This window comes from Lolium rigidum, chromosome 5 (genome assembly GCF_022539505.1).
Source record: "Lolium rigidum isolate FL_2022 chromosome 5, APGP_CSIRO_Lrig_0.1, whole genome shotgun sequence".
NCBI lineage: Eukaryota > Viridiplantae > Streptophyta > Magnoliopsida > Poales > Poaceae > Lolium > Lolium rigidum.
Window position 1 is genome coordinate 234,948,642 of NC_061512.1, and position 15,703 is coordinate 234,964,344.

At 47.2% G+C, this 15,703-nt stretch overlaps 1 protein-coding gene across 1 annotated transcript; it reads right to left on the reverse strand.

Annotated features, from left to right (window-relative positions):
* Nucleotides 1–13,536: 13,536 nt before the first annotated feature.
* Nucleotides 13,537–15,442, reverse strand: LOC124653492 (UDP-glucuronate 4-epimerase 6-like). Its single transcript, XM_047192549.1, has one exon. It carries the CDS (start codon nt 15,395–15,397, stop codon nt 13,958–13,960), a length of 1,440 nt encoding a protein of 479 aa, XP_047048505.1. The 5' UTR covers nt 15,398–15,442; the 3' UTR covers nt 13,537–13,957.
* Between the last annotated feature and the right edge of the window lie 261 nt (nt 15,443–15,703).

Consider the following 15,703-nt stretch of genomic DNA (forward strand, 5'->3'; position numbering starts at 1 on the left):
AACTTCCTTTTCATGGGAAGCCGCAGATTTGTGAGAACATGCGACTTCACTTTCATAAAGAGAAGAACCTTGATTGTCTTCGGCAACGATAGCTTGTTCTTCGACTTCTCCATCCTCAGGCAGGGGAGGAAGAGAAGCCATAGTAGGATGGTTCTGCAAACAAAATAGCGACAAAAGAAAAATTAGCGAGATATCAATACAGTGAGATGCAGGGAACATTTGGAACAAGATAAAAATTCGAGAAGACAAAATACCTCGGGGAGAGGATTGGTGGAGCTGTATGGTTCCACGCGGCAAGAGGAAGGAACAGGATCTTTCTTGTTTAAACGGGAAATTCTTCGAATCAGCTTCTCCAAGTCCTTTGCAGAAAGATCACCTGGAGAGCCTATTGGCGTCGTTTCCACCAAGCATATGTCCAAAGGGGATTTTTGCGAGCCTGAAGAGGCTGCACTCTAATTCTAAGAAAGTAGGCAGTGATTTGAACACCAGATAACTCTTTGCCTCGAGTATTTTGAAGCTGACGAATACGAGACATAAGTGCTTCTGTCGCCTTTTTCTCTTCTTCGGAAGCTTCAGCATCCCGAGAGCGGCGGCGCTGAATTTTGGCATTTCCGTCGAAGGGGATTATGTTGTGTTCCACAGAGTTGGCACTTTCTTCGTGAATGTAGAGCCACTTTTTGCGCCACCCTTGGACAGAATCGGGAAATTTGACGTCGAAGTAATCAACGTCAGTTCGGACACAGATTACAACGCCGCCTATGTTATAAGTGGCATTGCGGGAGGCATTGCGGCGGAGAAGGAAAATACGTTTCCAAAGAGCCCAAGTAGGAGGGATTCCAAGGAAACATTCACACAAGCGTGATAAAAATGGAAATGTGGAGGATGGAATTGGGGGTCAATTGGTGCAGTTGAATCCCATAAACAAAAAGAAGGCCGCGGAGGAAATCGTGAATTGGGGCGTAAAGGCCGCGGATGAGGTGATCGACGAAACTAACCCGGTACTCCATTGGAGGGTTGGGATAGCTTTCTTCGCTAGGAAAGCGGATGGCATCTTCCTTCTTCATCAGGCCAAGCTTCTTCATCATGTTGAGGTCTTGGTTGGAGATTTTGGATCTCTCCCACTCAAGATCTTCGGCGGCCATCTCAGATTCAGGAGTGCTGTGGCGAGTAAGACGCGTGCGTGGTGGCATCAATGGCAGTGGACAAAGCAATGGTTGGGCGTGCGGAAGATCAAACAGAGTTGGGCGCAGGGGAAGTTTTTGCAGAGGGAAACAGATGTGCGGCGCAAGCGAAGGACTGGACCGAGGTTGAAGAAAGGTTTATATAGGATTCGGATGAAGCAGTGCACCGTTGGATGAAGAAATAGTGTGGTGAAAAAGGATCTCGTAGATACAAGGGTAAAAAGGTATTTTTACTGGGAAGGAATGGAACAGGCGTTACCGTACGTGCGCCAGGAAAAGCGGAGGACGTGTGTCCCCCACTTGCACGACGTGTCAACGTGGTGGGAACAATGGACCCACAAGGCAGAAAAAATCCCAATTATTGATAGAGATGAAGAGAATTTGACAAAGGAGAATATGTCGACAAGAAAAATAAAAAGAGAATGGCGACAGGGTAAATCATTTGAATACTCTTGGAGCCTTTGATCAAATACAAGTTTTTGCCCAAACGCTCGGGGGCTACTTTGGAAAAATAGAAAATTTCGAGTATGACAATATAGAAATGGCGAGAGCCTATGACCAAATCCAAGAATTTGTTCATAGCCTCGGGGCTACTCCCATCGGGAGCGCTGGTCGCGCACCCGATAAATATAAAAATATCGAGAAGGATTATAAATATAGCGGCAAAGGATACTAATCCGTGGAGCCTACACCCAAGCACAAGTTCTTGGCTGTAGCCTCGGGGCTACTCCCATCGGGAACGCTGTTCGCGTGCCCGATGAATTTTTTCAAAAATAGAGAAATGTAAGTGAGTATATTTTGAGTTACACGGATAACTCTACATATACTCCCATCGGGAAGACAAAATAAAGTCATCAAATATGACTCGATAAAATGTGCTATTCCAAAGGCGAAAAGCACTCGACAATATATTCTCGAACGCCAAAGTTGCGATCAATTTCTGAATGCCGCAAATTTGCGAAGGTAAGACCCTGGATCCGTTCGCTGGGCGTGGCATCGCCAAAGACTGCGCTCTGCTACTTTTATCCGTATCAACGGATACGAAGAAAAATCCTAACGGACGCGTTAGGTACCCGATAAATTTGACCGGGACTCGACGGAATGGTAAGACCTTAAGCGGCACTCGTCGAAGTTTACACCAGTATCCCGGGATCATGTCCGGGGACGTGATCTTGAAGTAGGTTTTTGCGGATTGCCACTAGAGCAGTTAACTAGTACCCGATCCGTCGGATGAACTAGCCCCAACTACCATTATCCTCGTACAATATAGAATTTTATGTGAAGAAGCATAAATAAAAGCTCTCGAATAAATATAAACGATCGAGATTTTCCTTGACTCTACGATTCAAGCAAAATCTCGGGGCTACCGACATAGGCATCCCAGATGGGCCTGCCGAAGATGGTACCCGGAGTTTACTGAAGGCCCACTATCCGAAGAATAAGAAGATTCGGGAGTTCAAGATATATTAAGGAAAGCTAGAGTTGTAATAGGAAGTGTTATTTGTAATCTGGCGGGATGAGTTAGAAACCGTCCCGGACTCTGTAACTTGTACAAAACGAAACCCTCGGCTCCACCTCCTATATAAGGGGGAGTCGAGGGACAAAGAAAGGATCGAATCTACTGTCAACATAACCCTAGTTTTCATAATCGTCGAGTACTTTCCGCCTAAACCTTCGAGATCTACTTGCCCTCTACTTCTAGCAAAACCCTAGTCTACAATCTATAGGCATTGACAAGTTAATCCTTTGTCACCCGTACAGGATCGTAAGGACGAGTGGTTCCGGAGACCTGCTCTCCCGTTCACCGATGCACGTCGGCGCGCGGGATGGAGTAGGCTACGATGGCGGCTCAAGCAGAGAGAGGTGGAAACCCTAACTCGTGTATTCGGTGTATTTCTGCGGTAGCCGGGCAAGAGATTATATAGGCTCAGGAAACCCTAGGCAACGTGGGCCACGCCCCACGTCGCACGAACGTTTCGAGTCGGTTACACATAGCCCACGATCCGGGAGCGACCCGAACCGACTAACTGCGACGCGTCCGTCTAGGACTCTGTTCGTTTTCCTGAGCTGCAAAAAGTAAGGAAAGTCTCGGCTCGAGGCTCAATCCACTCACCACGAGCGCGGCGCGCGTCGTGATGTGTCAAGTCAAGTCGAGTCGAGTCGAGTCGAGTCGAGACGAGCGAGCGAGGAGGAGGAGGAGTGCGCGTGTAGCACTCCTATTCTCACTCACTTACTAGTGGTGAAACAACCCACCTTAATACCTTATAAGGTGGTCTAACTTCCTCCCAACTTTCCATGTCGGACTAAACTTCCCACCACTTGCCACTCACTAGTGAGCTGCCACCAACTTGGGCTCAAACTCACAAGGCTGCCACTATGTGGGCTTTGAGATTTATAGGGAAAACTGAAATCTAATTTGGGCCACTAAAAGTGAGCCCAAGATTTCAACAATCCCCCACCAGATCTCAAATCCCCATTTAGAGATTTACCAATACTCGCTGCTTGTTTATATATCAGTGTTTCAGCGGAGACTGTTAAGTTGAACTTCCGCCTAGAAACTTAAGCTACATCCATTCACACTTGAACAATGGACTAAGCCTTGAATTGCAAGTTTTGTGTGAACAGGGTTTCACTCAAAGTCATGACCATTACATGGCTGCCAGTAGCCTACCCCGCGGGTGAAGCATATGCGTCATACTTCATGGTCTCTTCATGAGTTTACTAGAGATCACCCAAATCTCATAGATTGCGACGTTTAAAAATCAGACTCATATAGGTGTGTTATTTCAAGAATGCTCTGCAGGACAGTATCTTTGCTAAAAATAGCCAACATAAACACATTAAGGCTTGTTGCCAACCTGCCTTACAGCAATTGAGAGTTGTGCGTCTTCACATAGAGAGGGTTATATAATATTCTCCTCTATTAAACCACTAGTTTGTTCTTCCCAGGTCCTAATTCACGGGATCTCCGATCACAAAGGTTGGGTTACCACTATGGTGTAACATCAACGGGTCTCAAACCCATTCCCTCGATGCACTTTCTATCACATTACGTGATAGTCCCTTTGTAAAGGGATCTGCCGTGTTTTTGTCCGTTTGAATATACGTAACGGCTTATTACTCCGGAGTTTCGCAATTTCCCGACAGACTTCAAACGTCTCTTGACGTGTCTTGATGACTTCGCGTTATCCTTAGAATTGTTCACTTTGACAATTACAGTTTGATTGTCACAATTCAAAAGGATTGCCGGAACAGGTTTTTCAACCACAGACAAGTCCATCAAGAGCTCACACAACCATTCTGATTCAACAGGTGGTTGTGTCTAAAGCAAGAAGTTCTGCTTCCATAGTTGACCTCGTCAATATGGTTTGCTTGCATGATCTCCATGACAACTGCGCCACCTCCAAAGGTAAATACATAACCACTTGTGGCGTACGGATCAGCTACATCCGAGATCCAATTCGAATCACTATATCCTTCAAGCACGACTGGGTGCCTCCGAATAGTGAATCCCATAACTCATTGTACCACATAGGTAGCGCATGACCCTATCAAGTGCATGACAATGATCAGTACCCGGGTTTGACATGAACCTACTCAACTTGCTAACAGCAAAAGAGATGTCGGGTCTAGTCGCGCTCGCTAAGTACATGAGTGAGCCAACAATCTGAGAATATCTCAATTGATCTATGGCGATTCTCCGGTTCTTTCGTAATGTCACACTGGGATCATAAGGTGTTGAAGAAGGCTTGCTATCAATTTAGCCGAACCGGCTCAAGATCTTCTCAACATAATGGGATTGCGTTAGAGTAATCCCACTCTCGTTCTTAATCAGCTTGATGTTTAGAATCACATCAGCTTCTACCAGATCTTTCATATCAAAGCTCTTTGACAAGAAAGACTTGACCTCGTGTATTACTTTCATGTTTGTACCAAAGATTAGAATATCATCCACATACAAACATAATATAGCACCTTCGCCCCCACCATGGCGATAGTAAACGCACTTGTCAGCCTCATTGACAACAAAGCCTACGTGAAGTTAAAGTTCTGTCAAACTTCTCATGCCATTGCTTAGGTGCTTGTTTTAGGCCATATAAAGATTTTAGCAACTTGCACACCTTTCTTTCTTCACCTTTTACTACATACCCATCAGAGCTGATCCATATAGATTTCCTCTTCCAACTCTCCATTAAGAAAAGCTGTCTTTACGTCCATTTGATGAACGATAAGACCATAGGAGGCAGCCATGGATAGTAGTACTCGAATGGTGGTAAGTCTAGCGACAGGTGAATAGGTGTCGAAGTAATCTTCGCCTTCTCTCTGTGTGTAGCCTTTCGCTACAAGCCGCGCCTTGTACTTCTAAATAGTACCATCGAGTCTTAGCTTCTTTTTGAACACCCATTTGCAGCCCACGGGCTTGCATCCATGGGGTCGTTTCGATAGCTCCCAAGTTCCATTAGAAAGAATCGAGTCCATCTCATTATGGACAGCTTCTTTCCGAGTCATCTGCATCTGGAGATGCATATGCCTCTCGCAATGGACGTGGGAGTATCATCCACAAGGTACACAATGAAATCATCACCAAAGGATTTTTCAATCCTTCGTCTCTTGCTCCGTTTAGGAGCTTCATTGTCATCCTTCTCAATAACAATCTCATGTGATTGTTCAAAATACTCATTAGATGTACTAGATTCAGGAACTATCTCGGTAGAAATTCTAGCAATGCTATGCATATCTTTCATAGGAAACATATTCTCAAAGAATGTTGCATCCCGAGATTCCATAATAGTATCAACATGCATATCGGTACTTCAGATTGAACTACTAAAAATCTATAGCCTACACTCCGCGGAGCATAACCTAGAAAGATACAATCCACTCGTCTTTGGTCCGAGTTTGCGCTTCTTAGTAATTGGAATATTGACTTTCGCCAAACATCCCCATGTGCGCAAATACGAAAGTGATGGTCTTCTCCCAGACCACTCCTCGTAAGGGGTTTTATCTTTATTCTTGTTAGGAACTCTATTCAGGACATGACATGAAGTCAACAAATCCTCCCCCCACCATGCCTTTGATAAACCAGCAGTGGCTAACATGGAATTCACCAAGTCAGTCAGCGTGCGATTTTTCCTCTCGGCAACCCCGTTTGATTGGGGCGAATAGGGAGGCGTCCTCTCATTAATAATACCATGTCCCTCACAGAATTCATCAAAGATTTTAGGAAAATACTCACCACCACGATCCGACCTAAGACGCTTGATCTTTCTCTCTAATTGATTTTCAACTTCGGCCTTATAAATTTTAAAGTAGTCTAAAGCTTCATCTTTAGTTCGCAACAAATAAACATAGCAAAATCTAGTCGCATCATCAATCAATGTCATGAAATATCTCTTTCCACCTTTTGTCAACACACCATTCATCTCGCATAGATCAGAATGTATGAGTTCTAGAGGTGCCAAGTTTCTCTCCTCGGCCGTCTTGTGAGGCTTCCGAGGTTGCTTTGATTGCACACAACTATGGCACTTAGAACCTTTGGCAATGGTGAAATTCAGAATTAAACTTAAACTGGATAGCCGAGACATTAAACCAAAATTAATGTGACATAAACGAGAATGCCAAACACCGGTATCATCACTAACATTGCCACAAATATGGTTCACGGACTTATTACTGAAATCGAAAGCGAAAAGCGGAACAAGCCTCCGCACTCATAGCCTTTACCAATAAATTGTCCAAACTTGGAAACAACTACTTTATTCGACCGTAAAACAACCTTAAACCCATCTCTCGCATAGAAGGGAGCCGCTAACGAGATTCTTGTTCATAGTAGGGACATGCTGCACGTTCCTCGACCGCACGATCTTCCCCGAAGTGAACTTCAGATCTACCGTGCCAACACCACGAACAGAAGCATGTGACCCATTCCCCATCAAGATGGAAGAATCCCGGGCGACCTGGTAAGAAGTGAACATGGATATGTCAGCACACACATGACATTAGCACCCATATCAATCCACCAACATGGAGATTGAAATACCGAAAGAACAGTAAAGAGATTACCGTACCCATCAGCATTGCTAGCGGTCACCGTGTTGACTTGCCTCCCCTTTTTCTTGCGGTCTGCCCTCTCTAGACAGTCCTTAGAAAAGTGGCTAGTCTCTCCACAGGTAAAGCAGCTCAGATCTGCTTTGTTTATCATCTTCTTCTTCTTCTTGAAGGTTGTAGTCTTCATAGGCTTATTGAAGGAGGGCTTGTTATTCCCTTTGTTCTTGCTGTAGGGTTTCTTCTGCACCATGTTGGCGTTAGACTGACCCTCTCCTTTCTCAGTAGTATCCTTAGCCCGAGCTTTCTCCTCAACATCAAGAGATGCTATCAGGTTTTCAACTGATATCTCCTGTCTCTTATGTTTAAGAGTTGTGGCAAAGTTCCTCCATGAAGGGGGCAACTTAGCAATAATGCATCCAGCCACAAACTTGTCAGGTAAGGCACACTTAAGGAGTTCAAGCTCTTTCGCAATGCACTGTATCTCATGAGCTTGTTCGACTACAGAACGGTTGTTCACCATCCTGATGTCATGGAAGCTCTCCATGATGTACAGTTCACTGCCTGCATCGTTTGCACCGAATTTAGCATTCAGTGCATCCCAGAGCTCTTTACCATCTGTTATGTGCATGTACACATCACACAGACGATCAGCAAGAATGCTCAGAACGCATCCGATGAAGAGAGTATTGTTTTCCTTGAACTTGTTCTGATCTTGGTCGAGATATAGTTCCTTCGAGTAAACCATTACTAACTTCGAACACTTTCGGATGAGTAAGCCGGAGCGTGGCCTTAACCTGCCACCTCTTAAAGTGCACACCGGTAAACTTATCCGGCCTCGGTGCATCGACAAAACCAGCCATTGTTAACTCAGGAAATTGCCTACAATTAGGTTTTTGGATTGTTGGATAATTAGGCACAATTTCCATGATTAATTCCAGAATATAAAACATAATGAGAGCAACTACTAACATGTGAAACTCGGACATACTAGATGCATTAATCAACATGAGTAGCAGCAGCACAAACGGTAAAGCATCCATCGCTAAACAGATCAAGATATGTCGCACATACCGATCTGGTGGAGGTGGCGGTGGAGGTGTAGCAGATGATGTCGCAGCAGTAACGTTGTTGATGACAACGTCGTTAACGACGGTAGGCAGCACCGCCCGACTTGGACGACGACCCGTGATGAAGAGCTTGAGCCAGTCGCGCAGAGCGCTTCCCAAAAACCTAATTCGCCGAAAGTCTCGGCTCGAGGCTCAATCCACTCACCACGAGCGCGGCGCGTGTCGAGTCGAGACGAGCGAGCGAGGAGGAGGAGGAGCACGCGTGTAGCACTCCTATTCTCACTCACTTACTAGTGGTGAAACAACCCACCTTATAAGGTGGTCTAACTTCCTTCCAACTTTCCATGTGGGACTAAACTTTCCCACCACTTGCCACTCACTAGTGAGCTGCCACCAACTTAGGCTCAAACTCAGAAGACTGCCACTATGTGGGCTTTGAGATTTATAGGAAAAACTAAAATCTAATTTGGGCCACTAAAAATGGGCCCAATATTTCAACAGAATCAACAAGCGGAATCAACAAGCCATGATGCAGGAGAGAGTACGTACAACTGTACAAGCTGCATGGCCAGCCAGCGAGGAAAGACAATTTAATTCTTTGACGAAGAGGAGGAATCGGGAGATGCAGGGCGGCGGGGTCTGTTGAGCGGGGCAGTCTAGCAACCAACTAGCGGGAAAAGGTCGTGCACATGATGCATTACTAGCGGATCCTTGCCTGCCAACGCTCGATCCAGCACGGTGCTGCGGTGAAATCTCAATAAGCTTCACATTACTGTACTGTCACACTGCAATCAAAGTGTTTGCCTCCACAATTTTAATGATTGGCCAATTAGCCTTCGCTGAGTAATGACCAACTTATGTTTTTTTTTATTTTCGAAGCCAACAATTTATACTCTTTAGCAGCAACGCGCGGGTATTGTGCTAGTAAACATAAAAGAAACATCAGAAAAAGACAGAGAAATGGAGAGCACCTGTACCTGCGGATGGACCACGGCCCATGGTTCCACTTTGGCCCGTGATAGTTGGGGCACGTGGGTAGATGGGCTGTTAGCCCAGTATTGCAAGGCTCGAAGCACGACCGACAGTACACACAGGCAATTCAAAATAAATAGAAAAGGCACTCCCTATACCCTAAAAAAAGATTATCATTGATCAAGCATATGTAAACTGCACACAGCCACACAGGCAAATACATCATTTGCTCATCGATAGTCAGACTTTCGTGCATGTCAATGGCACATACAGTATATGTTGCTTTCTGCATAATTTGTGGGACGGAATGTCTCTGGCCCTACATGCTGGCTGTGTTCAATTTAGGTAGCAGGATGTCACGAGACGTCCACATTCCCATTTTCTTGAACAAAAATAATGGGTCTGAAGTTTTGGTTCAAAATACCCTCTCTATATCTATTGGAGTTGCCGACGTGGGCGCTAAATTAGTTTTAGCCGGCATGTGCTGCCGGCGATCCCAATGGCATGGCTGGCATTCTATTGCCTACCACGATTTGGAAGTCATATTCCCTTGTATGGCCCCTTTTCCAAATCCTGCCTCTTTACCTCCGTCGAAATAACCACTAGAAATAGCACCTCTTTGTCGATAGAGAGATTGTTATTTTTAGGTCGGCGATCTTGCACATTGATCTGTCAAACGAGAATTGGATTTTGTCCAACTTTAACCAAGGTATTACACACATCTAAACTTAGTCTCCATTTTTTGTCACCAAATTATGTTTTGCTGCACTCAAAATTATAGCAATAGCTATTTTTACCGGGAATCCATTTTGGCTCATAGGTGTAGATGCCCCTATTACCAAAAAAAACATATTTCAAAATGTCTAAAAATTTCGAAAATAAATTTGGGGTGTACTTCCACATATTCTATGCCTGCACACAAAGTGTCGCGAAAAAATATTATTTTCTATGGCCTGTGCAAAAAAGACAATTTCTGATGCTAGCTCCAAAAAGTTTTTTAGAAACATTTATTTGTCTTTCTTACATGGGCCACATAAAATATATTTTTTCCCGTAAAACTTTTCTGAGGTAACATAGGATGTTTGGATGCACGATGAGGAATTTTATTCGATTTTTTCAACATTTTAAAATAAATTTAAATTTTACTTTTCTTAATAGGTGTATCTACACCTATCAGCCAAAACGTCTTGTCCCTATTTTTACGACCATGTGAACTTAGTGGACTCAAGATCTGAAACTGGCCAATTGCTACTCATCAAATTCATATGTTCATTGAATATGAGGGTTGACGATCAATTCCAGTTTGAAGCAGTGGGTCTTCCTCTTCTGGCATTGGTGATCTCACCGGGCAATGACACCTTCCTTTTTGCCCTAGAAAGCACAAAGCAGGCGCCCTGTCACTGATTTAACCTTGGGCGCAGTTGCACCAATCAAAAGAAGAACAAGACCATGCAGGCATAGTCGTTGTGGATGGTAGGGTAGGGAGCAGATTGAACCGGTCAAGCAGCTTGGTTTATAATGGGTCTGGCAGTTAGCCACATCTCCCAGTTAGTCTAGCTGACAACGTTATAACGGGTAATTAACGAGTAATGGAAGCAAGCCGGAACCAAACCAGAGCATGCAGTTGGATTAGCATAGATTGCATGCAACTGTCCAGACAGGGAAAGGGAAGATATTGGTCATGTCAACTACTCAGGGCATGAGAGGGTAAGGAACTAACTTCTTGCAAGTGGCGAAGAAGCACTGACGGACCTACCGCCAGACTGAAGCGGCGTTTGGTCAATTTCTGGCCTGGTTCCATTCAGTTGCAAGTCGCTTGCTGCAGTTGGATTAGCATATAACCGCTTTCAGGTAGTAGCTAGGATGATTGAACTATTTTTTTCGATAATAAACGCTTTATTACTTAAAATAGAGCATTACATTCGGCTTGAATAGATGAAATGCACACAGTTGTACAATCGCCAAGTTTCAAACAAAAGTAAGAAAGAGATCCTCGCCAACGAAAAAGAAGAAACAAACTAAGGAACGAGGGCCAATCCATGGATCATCCATGCTGCAAAAAAAATTCCTCACTGTATTTTTCAATCATGTAGACACCTCCGTAAAGAGGTCTCGATGCTCCACATGACCACATACTGTAGAGGGGCCATAAACGGAGCGTAGCCGTGCACGGGTAAATAAGCTACTACATAAGAGAAGCATTTTATTGTTAAAATCTTGTCATTTCTACATAGACAAAGAGACTACCCCAACAAGTAGTTTAAACGTAGGATCTACGCCATTGAAACAGTTGCTAAATATATTCGCAACACTACAAGATAGATAGCCAGTTGACTGAACTATTCTAATGCAGAGACCGTTTGGGGCAACTGATGAATGCATATCATGATCTAGTAACCTGAAGTGCGGACCAAGAACTTCAACCCGCAGTTCGTTGCACAATTACTTAACAGCACTTCCAAGATGATCAAGCCTCAGATCCAAAGTGCTTCCTTTCCACTTGAGACTTTTTTCGGTGACTGTCCTGCTAAACAAGATCACTGGACTGACACTCGGACTTTTATGTACGTATGCCATCTGGGATGTTTGTTGCTTTCTGAAAAATTTATTACGAGACGGATTCTCTCAGGCCCTACATGCTGGCCGTGTTGAATGTAGGCAGCAGCATGTCACGAGACGCTATAACCATCTAGACGCCGACATGTTCATATTCTTTCAGATAAGAATTATTAAACAGGTCTACTGGTTTGGTTCATCGTTGTCTGCTGAAAAACGCTAGGCAAGAAATGTTGTCCAATCTAGCAGAAGATATGCCATATCTGAAACCTGGATTGAGCGAACGGGAATTCCAAACCACAATCGATGTGTTTCTTGCTAGGAGCTGCAACCGACGAGAGACGCTCTGAAAGAAGAACACAAAAACACACGCTGGCAATGGCTGCAAGGCTGCAGCAGATGCGAGTTTCACGGAGCACAATGATGCCTGCGTGTGATTCCTCTGTGGGTACTCTGTCAAGTCTAGCAGCAGTACTACACAACAAGGCTTGCATCACTAGAATCTGAATATCTGATGTGGCGGTCCATGCCATGCATTCGAGGAAGGAAGAAGCCGTGGTGTAAAGGCAGGGGAGGACAAGAATCGTCCTGGAAGCACCAGGAACAGGGGCCGGCATGAACAGACACCGGCGGTGGGGATAAATCGGGGGCTTGGAGGGATCCAAGGTTCATTCAGTTCAGCTCCTTCTCCTCGCCCACTGCGGTCAAAATGGACAGATTTGACCCTTTTCAATAACTTCGGCAGAAAATAAACCAGATTCAAAAGAAAATCCAAATCTAACCATTTTTTTATAAACCCGTGGGTAGAGAAGTGAGAACCACTGTTACATTGCATGGCTCAATGGATAGGGCGCAATGGCTGAAAATGGCTACAAGTTATAGCGCCATGTAGACCATGCAATGTAACTATGGCGCCGTGCAAAAGGATTAGATTGTAAACAAAATTACAGATCTAATTCATTTTATGATGAAGTTTGAGAAAAGAATCAGGTCTGCCAATTTAAACCCCACTGCCTGCCAGCATTCAGGACAAAAACTTCTATACATGCTTCGCCCTGCACTGTTTGCATAATTGGATTAGTTCAGTGATTCCAAATTAGTGGTAGACTGTAGTACATAAATGCACAGCTACACACTCTGCAGCGTCCCCATCAGCTACCCCTCATTGGGTGATCTGTTCCTGTTGATCCACATAACTACATAAGGTAAGAAAGGATCAGAAAACAGTTCTTCATTTCTGAGATGGGAAGAAGTCACTGTAGTTTGGCAGCATGAGTGATATCCTTGCTGAATTCAGTGTAACTGTAGGCTCGTGGCATTGTGCCGACATGCTCTATATCGGCGTTAGAATATACATATGGGATAGCGTTGGCAGCTCGGCAGCGAAGCACAAAATCTCGCAGCAGTGGCCGATCGAATTGGCTGGAGCAGCTGATTGTACCAATGGGCTCATGCTATGAAGATGCTAACATGGAGCAGTACGCTTGCTGTGGCTGTGGCTGTGGCTGGACCATGCTACTGACGACCGACAACCATCGCCATTAATTCCTTGGCCAACCGCAACGTGGTGGATAATTCAGAAGCTCACTCACAGCCAGACGATGAACCAACTAGGTACACAAGTAGTAAAGGTCCATGGATCAAGAACTATACCCAGAATGTAGCAGTAAAATGGACAGCTTGGATTTGGATTTCTGTGAAAGAAAACAGTGTGCAAGTGGAACTGTGGTTCTTGTACGCAAGCTGTGTTTATCTGGAATTTTGGATTCATCGATCCAGCGTACATACATCTTGTTATGGTTCACATGAGCAAGAAGATGAGAAGAAGAAGTGGCATTATGCCAAAAAGGAAAAGGTGGAAAGAAACAATTTGATTGAGAAGAGGCCAGTGACTTCATCTTTCTTCAGTCCTCCTGCCTCTCCTCTGTTTGATCTTATCTGATCTGACTATACCCCCCGTATTATCTACCCTTGCTGGTTCGGTTCCCAACATTATTTGCTAACTAAACACCGTAGGATCAACACTTACAAGGTTACAGACAAGGCAGAGATTGATGCCTCCAAGAATTTGCTAGGGAAGGAATGAACACTTGGTGGTGTCGCTGGTGGCCGTGCTCTGGGCCTCTGGCATGCTCACGACGACGCCGACATGGCCGGTGCCTTCTTCTTGGTTGCCGGCTTCTTGTCGGCGGCACGGGTTGCTTTGACGATCTTGGTGTCGAGCTTGTAGTACTCCACGAACCAGTCGACGAAGTGCCGGAGGCCGACATCGAGGGAGGTGGTGGGCCGGTACCCGAAGTCGTGCGCCGCGTGGCTCACGTTTGCGTGGGTGAAGGGCACGTCGCCGTTGCTGGGCATGGTGACGACGCGCTTGTTGGCCTTCTTGCCGAGCAGCTTCTCGAGGATGGCCACCATCCGGGTGACCGGCACGGGCGAGGTGTTGCCGAGGTTGTACACGCGCAGCGGCGCCGGCCCGGTCTTCTTCCCGGTCCTGGCGGAGCCCGTGCTCCTGCCGGCGGTGTCGAGCGCGCCGACGCAGCCCTTGACGACGTCGTCGATGTAGGTGAAGTCGCGGCGCGCGTCGGCGTAGAGCGTGATGGGGTCCCCGGCGACGATGCTGCGCGCGAAGGAGAAGTAGGCCATGTCGGGGCGGCCCCAGGGCCCGTACACGGTGAAGAAGCGGAGGCCCGTGATGGAGAGGCCGTAGATGTGGTTGTAGGAGTGCGCGATGGCCTCGCCGGCCTTCTTGGTGGCGGCGTAGAGGGAGGCCGGGCGGTCCGTGCGGTGCTCCTCGGAGAAGGGCGCCTCGGTGTTGAGGCCGTAGACGGAGGAGGAGGAGGCCCAGACGATGGCCGGCTGCGGGTCGGCGTGCTTGGCGGCGGTCTCGAAGACGGTGACGAGGCCCGCCACGTTGGAGGCCACGTACGTCTGCGGCGCCTCCATGGCGTAGCGCACCCCAGCCTGCGCCGCCAGGTGCAGCACGTGCGTGAACGGCACCGCCTCGAACAGCTTCTCCAGCAGCAGCGCGTCGTTGATGTCGGCGTCGAGGACCACCACGCCGCGGTCGGAGAGGAGCCGCTGCCGCCCGCGCTTGAGCACCGGGTCGTAGTAGGTGTTGAAGTTGTCGAGGCCCAGCACGCCGTCGCCGCGCGCACGGAGGGCGAGCGAGCAGTGGGAGCCCACGAACCCCGCGGCGCCAGTGACCAGCACGGAGATGCCCCCGTCCCGGCGCGGCTTGGCGCTCCGCCGGATCTCCTTCTCCCACTTCTCGCCGCCGTACACCGATGCCGCCGACGCCGAGGACATGAGGAGGCTCCGGTGCGACGTGTGCCTGGACGCGCCGGAGGAGGAAGAGGCGTCGGCGGAGACGAGGCTGAAGGAGCGGGAGAGGAGGGACGGGTAGTGGAAGGCGAAGAGGAAGACGAGGGCGAGCGTGGCGAGCACGGTGGCGCGGAAGAGCAGGTGGGACGACGCCGCCACGAACTTGCCGCTGGCCACCCGGCGCAGCAGCAGCGCGCTGCCGCTGGCGTACCGCTCCAGCTTCACCCCCTTCGCCGCCGCGTCCGTCGGCATTGTCGGCACTGTCCGCGCTCGCTCGCTCGCCTGCGGTTGAGTTAAAGCTTGGCGGGTGGCGTGGTATGCGAATGGGAGTGTGCTAGAGGCGGGCTAGCTGAGGAGGGAGCAGCGGGGAATGAGGTGGATTTAAAGAGGAGATACGTGAGGTGGGCTCACGCGGCGGTGGTTTTTGGTTTCGGCTGGACACCACTCGACCTCGAGCTGATGAGCTGAGTTGAGTTGCGCCTCACTCGCTCGGTCTCCGATTGGGTAAACAAACAACACGACTTGGGAAAATTCTGGTACAATCGCAGCAAAGTCAGG

Bases quoted from the DNA above. Each gene is read 5' to 3' on its own strand.
- LOC124653492 (XM_047192549.1), bottom strand. From the start codon at position 15,397: ATGCCGACGGACGCGGCGGCGAAGGGGGTGAAGCTGGAGCGGTACGCC.